At 45.9% G+C, this 16,378-nt stretch overlaps 1 protein-coding gene across 1 annotated transcript in view; it reads right to left on the bottom strand.

Annotated features, from left to right (window-relative positions):
* Window positions 1-1,143: 1,143 nt before the first annotated feature.
* LOC132650006 (uncharacterized) overlaps window positions 1,144-16,378 on the bottom strand; it is a 28,908-nt gene continuing 13,673 nt past the window's right edge. Inside the window, 5 exon segments of the mRNA XM_060374770.1 lie at window positions 1,144-2,542; window positions 2,603-4,811; window positions 5,397-5,538; window positions 5,902-6,551; window positions 6,873-6,985. Coding sequence (XP_060230753.1) covers window positions 1,389-2,542; window positions 2,603-4,811; window positions 5,397-5,538; window positions 5,902-6,551; window positions 6,873-6,985 — 4,268 coding nt within the window. The 3' untranslated portion in view covers window positions 1,144-1,388.

The following is a 16,378-nucleotide window of genomic DNA, read 5'->3' as shown; positions in this document are numbered from 1 at the left end:
TGGCTAAGGAAATTCCCAGGTCTCTTTTTGTTTGTATCAGCGGTTCCCCCACAGAGTCCCAGTATTGGAAGGGCTCTTCATACGGGTGATAGGTGACTCGGGGGATTACCTGGACCAGGACACAGTAGTCAGATGAATTGACAAGCACCTGAGTACTGACACAAGTAGTGATCCCTGTCGCACAGGCCTACCATCCATCGATTGGTGGTATGAGGTACCCAGACAGACCTGCAACATCATAGGTTTGGTTGCATAAAAACTGATGACTGGGGGGAACTTTACCTACACAGAGTCCTTGCCCTGAAACGGCAGACAGGGAAAGTCTAGTCTCCCTTTGCGTCCAGCGGCAGGCTGTTGCCTCTTGGGAGTTACTTATCTCATCTGTAAAGGCAATTTCTTTATAATATGGGGGCACAATTCCAAAGCATAACCAACAAGACTCAGTAACCTTGGGGTTGGTATTATTTAGGGCCTGAAAGGCCCCCTGTGCTAGGGAAGTAATGTATGGTCCAGGAGGCTTAGGGGAAGAAGAATCTTTCCCCATTTTTGAGTTAGGAGTCAGTGAGGGGGTTGCTGGACGTGGGGCTATAGTCTGGGGGTCCTCTTTCACTGGGGGAACCAGGTGAGGGCCAGCTGTATTTGGCCCTACTCCAGCAGATGGGGCTGTTATTTTTAATTTGATGGTGAAAGTAACCCATCATCATATGTTTCCTTATATATTCGTAGGCCCCAAGTGAACCCCGTCACCCAGTTACTTGAAATCTGTTTTCCAGCGTCTGTGAACCGGATTAGCAGGGGGTGGCACCAGGTGGTACATATTGGCTGATTAGTCCACCTATTGTTTGGTCCCCAGTCTGGGGGCTGGGCATGACTGTAATTAGCTTTAACATCAATGTAATCCCAACTGGAGGTAGGCTTCCAGTAAGTATCACCAGTGGTTTCACACCTCCAATTCTTGCAGTAGAAGTCATTTTTCCCCCCACATTTGTTTACCATTTTAGGTTGTTGGTGGGGCCCTGGACATACATAAAAGGTTAGGACTCGCAGCATACTGCGGTGGTTGGTGGTCCCGCAGCACCCCCCCCCCCCAGGGATCTAAGCCCCTTCTCTCACTAAAAGACCCACATCTATGGTCCCCAGGAACCACGTTGGGGTCTAGGTGGCTTTGCAAATCCCAGTTAGCAGGTGCTCCTAGAGCCATTTTACAAAGGTCAGGGTACAAGTCCGGCCACCATGTGAAGGGTGGGGCTATCTTTGAAACAGACCAAATTATAATATGTCTCTGATTAGTTACTTCCCAAGTCAAAAGTTTGGGCTGGTGAAGACTGGAGCCCAAGCAAGTATTGTAAGTGCTTAACAGAGCCAAAAGCACCAGCAGTTTGTGGATATCACCCACGGCTAACATTCTTAACAAGTTTAAGTGTTAAGGGATTGTCACTGGGCTGGATTTTCCAGTCAGAAGTGGAGTCCTCTGGAGCGGGTTTGACGTGTGATGCGTGGATCCAAGCAGCAATGCCTTCTACCTTCACAGCCGTTGGGGTGGTGAGCAGGATGCAGTAAGGACCTTTCCACCGGCGTTCCAAATTTTGACTACGGTGTCGCCGTACATAAACCAAGTCTCCAACTTGGAACTGATGTGGCACCTCTAAGGATCCTGGCGCATATGCACTGCCAACCTTGTTCCAGATTTCTTTTTGAATAAGCTGCAGTCCCTTTAACCTGGACAACAAGTCAGAGTTACCACTAGTTATGTCAAGAGGGTCTCCCAGGAGAGTCAAGGGAGCAGGAACTCCATACAATAGTTCAAAAGGCGTGAGATTCAACAAGGAAGGAGTATTCCTGACCCTAAAAAGAGCCAGAGGGAGGAGTACCACCCAGTCACCTCCACTCTCCATGGTCAATTTAGTAACGGTCTCTTTTAGAGTTCTATTTATGCTTTTTACCTGTCCTGAACTTTGGGGTCTATATGCACAATGTAATTTCCAATTAGTCCCCAAAAATCTGGCTACCTCCTGATTTACCTGAGCAACAAAGGTTGGCCCATTGTCTGACCCGATTACCTTTGGAACTCCAAACTGGGGAAAAATGTCTTCTAAAATCTTCTTGGCTACAACCAGAGCAGTCTCTTTCTTAGTGGGAAAAGCTTCCACCCATCCTGAGAAGGTATCTACAAAGACTAGAAGATATTTATTTCCATACCTGGCCGGCTTGATCTCGGTAAAGTCCACTTCCCAATGCATTCCAGGTCTAGTTCCCCTTAACCGTTTTCCCGAGCTTTGGAAATTCTTTCCTACGTTTACCTTTTGGCAAGGGATACATGTCTGAGTCACTTTTTCAGTTAGAGCAGTGAGGTTTAGTATTCGGTAAGGAGATTGGAGAACAATTTCAGTCAATTTCCTTGCCCCTAAATGAGTCCATTGATGCATTTGCGCTATTAGTCTCTTAGCATCTTCCTGTGGCAAAATGACCTTACCTTTGGAGTCAACTCCCACATTAGCATTGAATGTCCCTTGTTTTCTCTGTATTTGCTCCAGGTCATCCTCTGAGTATTTTAGCTGTTCCTTTTCTGGCAATTCAGTAGTTAATATCATTGGAGCAGGACTTCCTCTAGCAGCTGCTTTAGCCTCCTGATCAGCCATGTTATTTCCCTTTGCTGCCTTGGAATTTCCCTTCTGATGTCCCAGGCAGTGAATTATGCTTACCTTGGTGGGCAGTAGTAAGGCATTGAGCAAGGCCAAGATTTCATTTTTATTTTTAATTTCTTTACCAGCTGACGTCAATAGGCCTCTCTGCTGGTAGATGGCCCCGTGCACATGGGCCGTAGCAAAGGCGTACCAGCTGTCAGTGTAGATGTTTATCTTTTTGTCTTTCCCCAAAGTTAATGCTTGAGTTAAGGCAATTAGTTCTGCTCGTTGAGCAGAGGTGCTTTCAGGCAGCGCTTGGGCCCATATTACCTTGTGTCCATCCACCACCGCTGCTCCCGCTTTTCTTTTTCCATTTTCCAAAAAGCTACTCCCATCTGTGTAATATGTCACCTCAGCATCTGGCAGAGGCTGGTCTTTTAAGTCCTTTCGCCAACCCTGTTCTTCCGCCAACACCTGCAAGCAATCATGCTCTGGGGGCTGAATCTCTGGATCTGGTAACAGGGTGGCAGGGTTTAGCCCCGTTGCTGGGGCAAAAGTAATCCTGTCATTATTCAAAAGCAAAGTTTGATAATGAGTCATGCGCGCATTCGTGAGCCAGCGATCAGGTGGCTGTCTGACAACACTCTCAAGGGCATGAGGGGCATAAACAGTAAGATCTTGTCCCAAGGTCAGCTTGTCAGCATCCTTTACCAATGCGGCGACTGCTGCTATTATCCGAAGGCAGGTCGGCCATCCTGCTGCTACTGGATCAAGCTTTTTAGATAGATAAGATACAGGTCTCTTCCAGGGTCCAATCTTTTGAATTAACACCCCTTTAACCATTCCCTGGTTCTCGGCCACATAGAGATGAAAAGGTTTAGTGACATTAGGAAGTCCCAAGGCTGGAGCTGACATTAAAGCCTGTTTAATATTATCAAATGCAGCCTGTTCATCTTTTCCCCAGGAAAAAGAGTCATTGCCCTTTGTAAGGGCATACAGAGGGGCTGCCATTTCAGCGAACCCAGGAATCCATAATCGGCAAAACCCCGCTGTACCAAGAAATTCCCTCAGTTGTTTTGTAGTTCATGGAGGGGGAATATGAAACACAGTCTCTTTTCTAGCCTCCAATAACCATCTTTTTCCTTCCTTTAGTATATACCCCAGGTAACTGACCTGTTTCCGGCATATCTGGGCCTTCTTTGCTGATGCTCTATAGCCGAGTTCGCCCAATTTTTGTAACAGTTGGCCGGTGGCTTTGAGACAGGTTTTCTGACAATCTGCAGCTAGTAAGATGTCTTCCACGTACTGGAGAAGCGTTACCTGAGTATTTGTGGCCCGGAAGTGTGCCAGGTCTCGGTGCAGGGCTTCATCAAATATGGTAGGAGAATTCTTAAATCCTTGGGGAAGTCGAGTCCATGTTAGTTGGCCCGAGACCCCGGAGTCGGGATCTTTCCATTCAAAAGCGAAAATGTCTTGGCTGGCAGGGCTAAGTTGAAGACAAAAGAATGCATCTTTAAGGTCTAGAACAGTATACCAGGCTCTGTCAGGGGGAAGGGAGCTCAGCAGGTTATACGGGTTGGGGACTGTTGGATGTAAGTCCATAACCTGTTTGTTAACTTCCCTCAGGTCTTGCACAGGCCGATAATCGTTGCTCCCAGGCTTCTGGACCAGCAGTAATGGAGTATTCCAAGCAGATTGACACCTTTTCAAAACCCCTAGGTCAAGGAGCCACTGTATATGAGGGCGAATCCCATCATGGGCTTCCTTAGACATTGGATACTGCCACACTGCAACTGGGGCTGCCTGAGGTTTTAGCTCTATCTGGACTGGCGGTTGCTTTCTTGCTTTCCCTAAGCCAGCTGTTTCAACCCAGGCCTCAGGGTATTTTTTTACCCACCAGTCAATGTCTTTTTCCCCCTCTTTTAAATTTTTAAATAGCCGGTATTCATCTTCCAAGTGAATTGTAAGCACGTGAATAGGATCCCCTCTTTTATCTGTAACCTGTGGGCCTTCTGGGTTAAAATAGATGTGGGCTCCTATTTTGGTCAGGATATCCCGTCCCAGCAATGGGTATGGGCAGTCAGGCATGACTAAGAACGAGTGGGATACCCGGCCCACTCCAAGGTCCACTGTTCTTCGGGTAGTCCATGTATATTGCTTACATCCAGTTGCCCCTTGAACCCATGATTTTTTTTCTTTCTTAGCCCCTGAGTCTTGCAACAGAACTGAATGCTGAGCGCCAGTATCCACTAGAAAATGGACTGGCTTCCCCTCCACCTTGAGGGTTACCCTGGGTTCGGGGACGGGAACCGAACCCCGTCCTCCCTAATCGCTGTCATTGTTTAAGGTCAGGACCCTGGTCCCTGTGGCTCGAGAATTCAGCTGCTTCTTCTTCCTTTTGGGGCAATCCCTCCTCCAGTGTCCCATCTCCTTGCAGTAGGCACACTGGTCCTTAGACAAAGGGCCCTTACGGTTGCCAGGAACTCTCTCCCTTTCAGTACGACTTTCCTGAACTACGGTGGCCAGAATCTTAGTCAATTTTTTATCCTGCCTCTTCTCTCTCTCTCTCTCTCTCTCTCTCTCTCTCTCTCTCTCTCTCTCTCTTATCTCCTGTTCTTTCTGTTTCCTTTCTTCTTTTTCTTCTTCTGTTTCTTGACTATAGAAGACTTTCTCTGCTACTTGCACTAAATCCTTCAACGACTTATCCTGCAGACCTTCTAATTTCTGAAGTTTCCAACGAATATCCCTAGCTGACTGATCTATGAAAGATACAGCCACTGTTGCCCTGTGCTCATCTGAAGCAGGGTCATAGGGAGTAAACCAGCGGAATGCATCCATCAGCCATTCTAAGTAGGCTTCAGGAGATTCCTCTGGCCCCTGGACCACTTCTCTTACCTTAGTCAAATTGGTGGGTCTTCGAGCAGCCCCACGGAGACCCGCCATTAGAGTCTGGCGGTAAACCTTCAAGTGCTGCCTACCTTCTGGTGTATTGTAATCCCAATCAGGACGAGAGAGAGGAAACCCATTATTAATCTTGTCGGGGAGAACTGTAGACCTCCCATCCGCCCCGGGGACATTCTTCCTTGCTTCTAGAAGAACTCGTCCCCTCTCCTCGGTAGTCAGGAGTGTCTGTAAAAGCTGTTGGCAATCATCCCAAGTGGGCTGGTGAGAGAAAAGGACAGATTCAAACAAGTCAGTCAAGGCTTGGGGGTTCTCAGAAAAAGGGGGATTGTGAGCCTTCCAATTGTAGAGATCAGCTGTGGAAAAAGGCCCGTACTGAAAGGGGTATTGCCCATCCCCCTCTGGAAATCCATAGGCTCGCAACGGGAGAGCCACCGAGTCCAGCTGGGTTGCTCTGCGACTTCGTGTTCCAGCTGCTGGGCCCCGTTCATTCTGAGCAGTGTCAGCTGGTGAGTGCAGGGGGACCTCTGGCGGTGTCTGCGGAGGCGCCGATGGTGTCTGCGGCAGCAGCTCTGAGGGACCAACAGCTCCTGATGAGGGACCTGTGAAGGGACTAGAAAAGTTGCATGCTAGCCCCGCCTTAGGCCCCGAGGGAGAACTGACAGCCTCTGGGAAACTGACAGGGGAAATGGTCGGAGGTCTGGCAGGAGAACCGGCCAGGGAACTGGCAGGGGTAGGGGCCATGGCTGGTGGATAAGGGGGCAGAAGGTCAAAAAGGAGGAGGTCTGCTCCTGGAGAAGTGAGCACTTTCTTTTTCTCCTCTTCCTTAACCGCACAAACAGTTGTTGATGGAGTCTCTGTGGGGAGAACAAAGGGGCGCACCCAGGGGGGTGGATGGCGAACAATATCCTCCCAGGTTAGGACATAAGGTACCTGATCAGGATGGTCCCCCTCTGCTTGGAGAGTCTTAGTCTTAACAGCAAGAATCCTGTCAAGGTGAAAGGTGCCCTCCGGTGGCCATCCAACCTGAAAAGCAGGCCATTCCGAGGAGCAAAAGGCTTGCCACTTTGCTTTTCTAACTTCCACTGAGAGATTATGTGCCCTATATTTCACTTCTGAGAAGTGGTCAAGGGTGAGAGATAAGGGTGTAGCCACCGTCTGGCCCATAATGAAATCGTCCATCAGAAAAGTCAGAGAGGCAACAAGAACAGAGACAAAAAGAACCAAACAAGCAATCAGACAAGGACGCCCTTGTGGGTGATACCACAGTGCCCTAACGGAACGGCTCCCCAGCCGGTCCCTACAAAAATCAGACTCAGACGGGAGGAGGACCGACTCTGATCCAACCTCCCAAAAAACGGAACCTGGAGCGTCCTCCAGCTTCCTGGCTTTTCGATTATCTGACGCGCCCGTCAATCGAAATAGCCTAATCAGACAACCAAGAGGGTTCAGACAGGCGCCTAACCAGAAAAACAGAACAAAACAGAATCTGCAGAAACCTGAGGTCAAACGAACAAAATGACTAACCTGTTTCAACCTGACCTCCGAACTCGGTCTGGTGAGGGTCGGGGAAGGGTCATGCAAAACCTGCACTCCCGGTGCAGGGTCTGTACCGCTCCCTCCCCCAAAGTGACTCACAGACCGAGGTTCGATGCAAAAGCAAGAGGCAGTTTACTCCGATCACGATGGGGGTCGTCCCTTCAAAGCAGGAGACGACTCCAAGCATACAAAGCACAGAGTTTTTATTCCTAAAAAATCAGGCCTTTACATTGATTAGTAGCAGAAAAGATAGCAGTTATGCAGTTAGCAGCTGTAGCGGGGAACTCACAGCTCTAAGGACAGTCCTCCCCTCTTCTCCCATCTCTCGGTTCTGTAGCAGGCCGCTTACAGCTTCAAGGACAGTCCTCCCCTAAATTGCCTGACTTGCTCTTTCTTTTTAGCTGGCCCTTATTCAAGGTCCAGTTGTTTTTCTTTCTAATTTGGGATGGTCCCATTTCTCAGCCCCTAACCCTGGGCATGGCCTCAAGATTAGGATACCAAGGGCACCACAGCACCTGGTCCAACACCATATTATCGCAACTAGCTCTGACAACTTTGAGCTTTAGCTTCTCAGAGACTTGGTTGCTCTGCCTAGAGGTTGAGGATGAACAAGAGGCAGATTTAAGAAGCTCGTAGAGCTTGCTTCCAACTGTATCTAAAGTTTCAGAGAAGCTAACAGCCTTCCCCACCTCTGTGGTTGCCAGACTTGCATGTGGTGGACAGATGTAAGTTCAGGAAAAATATCCATAGACATTACAGTGAATAAATAAATAGATAAATGAGGCAAATACCAAACTGATTGTGGTTGTCAGCATTTAAAATCCTAGCGCTGAAGTGACCGAAGGAGACAAGATCAAGAGTTTGATGTCAGCCTGGATTACAAAACAAGTTGGTAAAGTTGGTAACTTTCCTAGGCTACACAGTAATAGTGTCAAAAACAAAATGGGGCAGACAAAATGGCTCAGGGGACAACAGTGCCTGCCACACTAACGTGACTACAAAGGTGGATCCCTAAAACCGATGGTAGAGGGCCTGCAGACAGGACTCAGAGGTTAAATTCCTGATTTCAAATCCCAGCACCCACATGGGGGCTCAGGACCATCTAGAATGAGATGTTCTGGTGTGCAGGTGCCCTCTACCGGTATACACATGTATATACAGACAGAATATTGTATACATAATAAAGAAATAAATCTTTGAAAGGAAAATAAATACATGGAGGGAGAGGAAATTGTCCCCTGACTCCAGCACTCTCTCTGATGTGTGTTTATACGTGTATTTATGCAAGTATATGTATGTACACACCCAGAAAATAATATAAGAGAGAACAAATCCTATTCTGTTGCTAAGGGCTATAATACTTTTGCAGTTCAAAGAGACTGGGATATTCTCCAGGAAACTAAGTGTTTGATATATGTCTTACAAAGCTGGGGAGAACTTTGACTGGAGTCTGCAGATAAGCAATATAGGTAAAGGACAGAATCTTAAACAGGGGAAAAGGCCGTGGGATTCAGCTAGCGAGAAGAATCAGGGAACATATTGCATATGGAATGGTGAGCAAGCTATTCTGTTACTTAGTTCTAAGGATAATACCTGAAGAGGTGGGCTGAGGGTAGCAAAAATATTTCAGATGCCATAGTAAGACATCAGATCACATTTTATAAGCCTGTGGGCTATTCTGAGATTTCAATTTGTTATTAACAGTTTACAAGTGCTAAGGGAGCCCATGACTTTAATCCCAGCACTTGGGAGTCAAAGACAGGTAGTTCTCTGACTTTTTTATTTTATAATATTTATTTTTTATATTAATTACGGGTCATTTACTTTGTATCCCATCTGTAGTCCCTTGCCTCATTTCCTCCCAATCTCATCCTCCCTCCCTCATCTCCTCAACATGTCCCTCTCTAAGTCCACTGATAGGGGAGGTCCTCCCACCCTTCCATCTGATCCTAGTCTATCAGGTCTCATCAGGACTGGCTGCAATGCCTTCCTTTGTGGCCTAGCAAGGCTGCTCCTCCCTCAAAGGGGGCGGGTCAAAGAGCCTGCCACTGAGTTCATGTCAGAGACAATCCCTGTAACCTACATGGATGCTGAGCTGCCATGGGCTATGTCTGATCAGGGGTTCTAGGTTATATCCATGCATGGTCCTTGGTGGGAGAATCAGTCTCAGAAAGGCCCCTGTGCCCAGATATATTTGGTCCTTGTGGCGATCCCATCCTCTCCATGTCTTACTAACTCCCCCTTTGTTCATGATTCCCTGCACTCTGCCGGAGGTTTGGTTATGAGTCTCAGCATCTGCTTTGATATACTGCTAGGTAGAGTCTTCTTTCAGAGGCCCTGTATGTTAGGCTGCTGTCCTGTTTCTTGTTTTCTCCTACTTCCCATGTCCATCCCATTTGTGTTTCTAAGTGAGGATTGATCAACTTATCCCAGAAACTCCTTTTTTTTTTTTTTTTTTTTTTCTTTTTTTACCATGTCTGATCCCGAGTTCTTTGTTGTGGTTCTTGTTAATTCACATTGTTTCTCTCATGGCTCCTGCTTTCATTGATAACTCTATTTGGCTTCTTTAGAGAGATGACTGTGAACTCTTGATCTTTTTTTTTAATTTTATTTTTTCTTATCAGTTACATTTTATTAACTCTGTATCCCAGCCGTGTCCCAATCCCTCATTCCCTCCCAGCTTTTTTAGCTTCTTTAGGTGTGCAGATTTTAGTATGTTTGTCTTATCTTATAAGTCTAGTATACTTTTCTAAGTGGGTATATACTGTGTGTGTCTTTCTGCTTCTTGGATACCTCGATCAGGAAGAAGATCTCTGATTTTGAATCCAGCATGGTGTACTGAGGGATTTCGAGGACAGCTAGGGGGCTGTGAGTAGTCTCAGGGAGAGAGAGAGGGGGGACTTAGAAAGAAAGAGCAAGCTGAGCCAGCTTAATACTTAAATCCAAACATTCTGAGTATACAGGCAATGCTTGAGCCTGGGATACACAAGGAATGGCATTTCAATAAAACCTACAGTACTGATTAAGTGCTGAACCTTACAAATGAATTATGTAAAGACAAAGACAGAAGACCTTGTACTATAATATTGCTCTTTATGTTGTAGCAATTAAAATGCCCAGCACAAAAGTGTTGTTATTATATTCGGGTAACTATTGAATCTAGCATCATACTCTATTCATAAATATTCATGAGCTAGCAAAAGCATTAAACATGGATATTGAAATTCTTCTGCTTTCATATTTTAGTGGGACTCCTGTCCTAACATGGGTTAGGTCACGGAGAGACTCCCTAGGATTGTATGTGTTAGTCAATGCTGAAATTTTGATTAATCTATATCACTAAAAGATTCAATACCCAAAATGAGTTGAGAGTCTAACTTACTTTAGCAGCTCAGCAAAATCTGAAACCAGTGGATGACTTAATGTCCAAACAAGAAAAAAAGAAAAGCAATGGGAACTTGACCTGGAACAATTTTGAGACACTATTCTATTATTATCTCTTCCTTTAAAAACTCCCCCCAAAAAACTTTATTTCCTCAAGGCTAAAACTGTATTCCTCATTTTACAAAAATGGCCCCATGGAAAGGCAATGAAAGAAGGAACACTACTACTCCATTTTCTTCTCCTAAAAAGTGTAGCACTGGCAAAGAGCAACAACCTGCTGCCCCCTCAGACTGCATTCAGCCCCAGCCTCTCAAAAGTATCTATCTCCAGAGCAGTGTGCAGGTTTCCCTCAAAATTAAACATTCACAGGCGACAGGATCCTAATGGAAATGAAGAGTACTGCCTTGCTCGACCTCCTTAATCTCTCTTGTAGGTTTCATATGGCGACCGAAAACAAGACACCTGTGCGGAGAAGCTAAGGGCCCGTGGGGAAAACCATGGTTGAGAGCAGCCAGGACCCTTTCTGGAGCTGCATCCTGTTTGGATGATTCCCAGCCCCACCTGCAAGGGAAGAAACAGGACTGACAGGCTCTTTCCTCCAAGCATCAACAGCTTTTACCACTGCTTTGGTTTCAAGACGGTCTTGCTGGGTACCTCTGGCTGGACTGCCAACCCGTGGCAATCCTCCTCCCTCAGTAGAGTGCATGAGCTCCCATACCAAGGTACAGTTCTGTTTAAAGTTTCTGGGATAGTTCAAGACTATTCACAATAAAAACGTTTTTCAATTGTCCTCACATATTCCTACATCTATCTATATCCTAACTGACTGTCTCTTTATTGGACAAAATTAAGCATAGCTACGCTTATCCTCCGAAAGCGCACACTCCAGAAGTAGCAGTGGTCGAACACCACAGAACTTCTACATCTAAAAATAATTGAAAAAAAACAAAAAACAAAACAAGAACAACAAAACCCTCAGTTATTTTGGACATTTAGTAAGGTTTCCAAGAAGCAGTAAACAGTGAGTCCAGAAGAGAACAGAAGGCTCAGAGGGGTCTCGATGGAAAGAGACAGAAAAACAACGACAAAAACAAAAAAAAAAAACAAAACAACAACAACAATCCACTATAAACAATAAACAAAAAGAGCAGCCATAGTGGACATTTGACTAGGTTTTTCAAGAAGCAGTAAACAGACCAGAAGAGCATAAAAGTCTCAGAGGGGTCTCCGTGGAAAGAGACAGGAGGAGGATCATCGCCCTACCGAAAAAACCAGACCCTGAATACCACCCTGCTTGGCTCAGAAGACATTGTAGGCCTGTTTCCTGAAACCTTAGTCTCAGGCGTCCAGAAAAATTGACTCACAACACTGTGGTGTGTGAGAGCGACATAGGTCTATGACTGATTTGGAGGAATGTTTAGGCTGGGCGAACAAGCAGGCAGTGAGCACATCTCAGCACTCTGCATCGGAGGCACCCAGGGATTTGCACTGAAAGACAGGTTCACCTCTATCCCACTGGCCAGTCCCAGGACACAGGGCTCTTGGACCTCCACTGGAGATGGATGCTCAGTCAGAATCCTGACCCTGCCCTATTGAAGCCTGCTACAACCCTGATCCTGCCGCTCCGCCCCTCAACCCCCCTTCACACACACACCATGGGTGTTGGGGCAGGTCTCTTTGCCTGATTCTTGTCACTCACTGACCTGTCCCAGGCAGTGGATTCCAAAGCCCCCTCCCCGCCAATGGAACTGGGGACTGAGGTGCATCCAGGTTTGGGCCCACCGCCTTAGCAGGCAGCACCAGCAGCTGAGCCCCACAGCAGTAGCAGCCCTACCCTGAACTCTTGTTCCAGCTCCTGGAGCTTCCCACTGGGTATGGATCAACAAGAGGGCTGCCAGCCAAGGGATCAGTTGCCTGGCACCATCATAGAAAGCACCTAGCAGAATGCCTGGGACATGTGACTGTGACGAAAGAATTGACACATGCGCACCATTCTCAGGTTTCCCTGTTCAGCTCCCAGCAACTTGGCAGGCTAGAGCGCCCGATGACCTCAGTGTGCTCAACTGAGCAACACTTTCTGTTGAGCTGGCAGCACTTATCCCCTCACACACACTTAGGGAAGGTCAAAGGTATGGTATTTGTTTCCTTGCCTGCCTCTGTGCTTCAAGTCTTAGCACATAGTGGCCCCTTTTTGCCCCAGAGCCCCCGAGCATCCCTTAAATTCTTAAGACAGTATCTTTTGCCCTATGCTATCATGACTTGTCTCCAAGGCAAACTAGAGTTCCGTAAATATGGCCATCCCTTGTTCTCCACAGCAGGCCCCTAAACTTGAGCTTGGTCTCAAGATTAGGATACCAAGGGCACCACAGCACCTGGTCCAACATCAAAATATCCCAACTAGCTCTGAGAACTGTGAGCTTTAGTTTCTCAGAGATCTGGTTGCTCTGTCTATAAGATGAACATGAATAAGAGGCAGATTTAAGAATCTCTTGGCGTAAGCAGTTTCTCAGGAAAAATAATCCATAAGCCACTCTCAGGCTGCTGATTCTGAAGCTTCTAACACTCTTGTTTTGAATGGAAGCCCATTAAGAGAGAAAATTCAGTGATGAGGAACACTTGCTGTTCTTGTAGACAACTTGCGGTCTGTTGCCAGCCACAGCTGAGCAGCTCACAGTAACCTGAAACTCCAGTTTCATGGGATTCAACACCATTTTCTGGCCACCATATACACCAGCACACACGTGGCATATATGCACACAGACACACGTGTACATGTAAGCATACATTTTATTGTGTTCTTCCTGGAAAGGGCATAGTAGTACACACCTCCAGTCTCTTGATGGGCAGAGGATAGCCAATCTCTAAGTCTGAGGTATACATAGTGAAGTCCACGCAGGGAAGGACTGCATAATGAGACCTCGTCTCTAAAATAATAAAGACCAGATGGGTCTTTTTTTCCATAGAGGACGTTCATATTCTTCCTAGGCCTGGGTCCTTTTACTGACTCCACAATGGAGATTGTCCAATTCTCTGATAGGGTTCAAGCCCATCGATTTTACATAGGGGGATGATTAAAATAACTTGAAACTGCCAAAATTGGTGGTGCCTGTCTCTAATACCAGCACTCTGGCAGGCAGGGGACAGGTGGATCTCTGTGAAGTCAAGGACAGCATGGTCTACAAATCGAGCCCAGAATTCCCAGGGCTACATGGAGAAACAGTCTCTAAAAACAAACAAACAAACAAACAAACAAAATAACACAGAAGCCAATATTGGCCTGGAGAGTGCTCCATGCTTAATGCTCTTCCAGATGACCCAGGTTTAATTCCCAGCATTCAGTGGCTTACAATTGTATCTACAGTCCCAGAGAAGCTAAGACCCTTTCCTGCCTCTGAGGTTGCCAGACTTACATTTGGTGGACAGACCTACCTTGAGGCAAAATATCCATATATATTACACTGAATATATAAATATATAAATAAGGCAAATATCAAACTGACTGCGACTGTCAACATTTATAATCCTAGCAATGAAGTGAAAGACGGAAAGAAGATCAAAAGTTTGATGTCAACCTGGATTATAAAACAAGTTAGAGACTTTCCTAGGCTACACATTAATAGTGCCAAAAACAAAACGGAGCAGACAAAATGGCTCAGGGGACAACACTGCCTGCCACACTAACATGACTACAAAGGTGGATCCCTAAAACTGATGGTAGAGGGGCTGCAGACAGGACTCAGAGGTTAAATTCCTGAGTTCAAATCCCAGCACCCCCATGGGGGCTCAGGACCATCTAGAATGAGACCTTCTGGTGTGCAGGTGCCCTCTACTGGTGTACAGGTGTACATGCAGACAGAATAGATAAATAAATGTATCTGTAAAAAGAAAAAAATACATTGAGGGAGAGGAAGTTGTCCCCTGACTCCAGCACTCTCACTGATATGTGTTTATACGTGCATGTATGCAAGTATATGTACACACTCACCTGAAAAAAAAATAAAACAGAGCAAATCTTCTGTTGCTCAAGGACTATAATACTTTTGCAGTTCAAAGTGACTGAAATATTCTCCAGGAACCTACATGTTTGAAATAGGTTTCATAACGCTGGGGAGAACTTTGGAATCTGGAGATAAGCACTAAAGGTAAAAGGGACAGAATCTTAAGCAGGGGAAAAGGCCATGGGATTCAGCAAGTGAGAAGAATCAGGGAACAAAATGGATATGGAATGCTGAGCAAGCTATTCTGTTACTGAGTTCTAAAAATAAAACCTGAAGAGGTGGGTTGAGGCTAGCATCAACATTTCAGGTACCACAGTATGGCATCAGATCTCACTCTAGAATCCTGTGGGCTATTTTCTTTTTCCTTGAGACAGGGTTTCTCTTAGAATGTGTGGTAGCCCTGGCTGTGGTGGAATTCATTTTGTAGACCAGGGTGGTCTCAAACTCAGAGATCTGCCTGCCTCAGTCTGTGTAAATTTCTGACCACTGTAAATTATCTGCCATCTGATATCTCAATATGTTATTAACAGTTTACAGATGCTAAGAGAGCCCATGACTTTAATCCCAGCACTTGGACGGCAAAGACAGGTAGTTCTCTGATGTTTGTCATTTTATAATATTCATTTTTATATTAATTATTGGACATTTAATTGGTATCCCATCTGTAGCCCCTTCCCTCATTTCCTCCCAATCTCATCCTCCCTCCCTCATATCCTCAACATTCCCCTCTCTAAGTCCACTGATAGGGGAGGTCCTCCCACCCTTCCATCTGAACCTATTCTATAAGGTCTCATCAGGACTGTCTGCAATGCCCTCCTCTGTGGCCTAGCAAGGCAGCTCCTCCCTCAAAGAGGGCGGGTCAAAGAGCCTGCCATTGAGTTCATGTCAGAGACAATTCCTGTCCCCCTTACTAGGGTAACCTACTTGGATGATGAGCTGCCATGGGGTACATCTGATCAAGGGTTCTAGGTTACATCAATGCATTGTCCTGGGTTGGAGAATCTGTCTCAGAAAGGCTCCTGTGCCCAGATATATTTGGTGTTTTTGGCGATCCCATCCTCTCCATGTCTTACTAACTCCCCCTTTGTTCTTGATTCCCTGCACTCTGCCCGAGGTTTGGTTATGAGTCTCAGCATCTGCTTTGATATACTGCTAGGTAGAGTCTTTCAGAGGCACTGTATGGTAGGCTGCTGTCCTGTTTCTTGTTTTCTCCTACTTCCCATGTCCATCCCATGTGAGTTTCTAAGTGAGGATTGATCATCTTATCCCAGAACCTCTTCTTGTTTACCTTCTTTAGGTGTGCAGATTTAGTATGCTTGTCCTATCTTATAAGTCTAGTATCCATTTCGAAGTGGGTATATACTGTGTGTGTCTTTCTGCTTCTGGAACACCTCACTAAGGAAGATCTCTGATTTTAAATCCAGCATGGTGTATGGAGGGAATTCGAGGAAAGCAAGGGGCTGTGGAGAGTCTGAGAGAGAGAGAGAGAGAGAGAGAGAGAGAGAGAGAGAGAGAGAGACTTAGAAAGCAAAAGCAAGCTGAGCCAGCTGAACACTTAAATCCAAGAACTCTGAGGATATAGGCAACTCTTCAGCCTAGGATACAGAAGAAATGGCATCTCAAAAAAACCTAGAGTGCTGAATAAGTGCTGAACCTTACAAATGAACTGTGCAAAGACAAAGACTGAAGACCATCTACTATAATATTGTTCTTTATGTTGTAGAAATTAAAATACCCAGCACAAAAGTGATGTTATAGTATTCTGGTATCTATTGAATCTAGCATCATACCCTATTCATAAATATTCATGAGCTAGCAAATGCATTAAACATGGATAATTAAATTCTCCTGCTTTCAGATTTTCCTGGGACTCCTGTACTTACATGGGTTAGGTCAAGGAGAGACTCCCTAAGATTGTATGCATTAGTCAAT

Source organism: Meriones unguiculatus, chromosome X (assembly GCF_030254825.1).
Source record: "Meriones unguiculatus strain TT.TT164.6M chromosome X, Bangor_MerUng_6.1, whole genome shotgun sequence".
Taxonomy (NCBI): domain Eukaryota; kingdom Metazoa; phylum Chordata; class Mammalia; order Rodentia; family Muridae; genus Meriones; species Meriones unguiculatus.
This window is presented reverse-complemented; position numbering and strand designations above follow the sequence as displayed.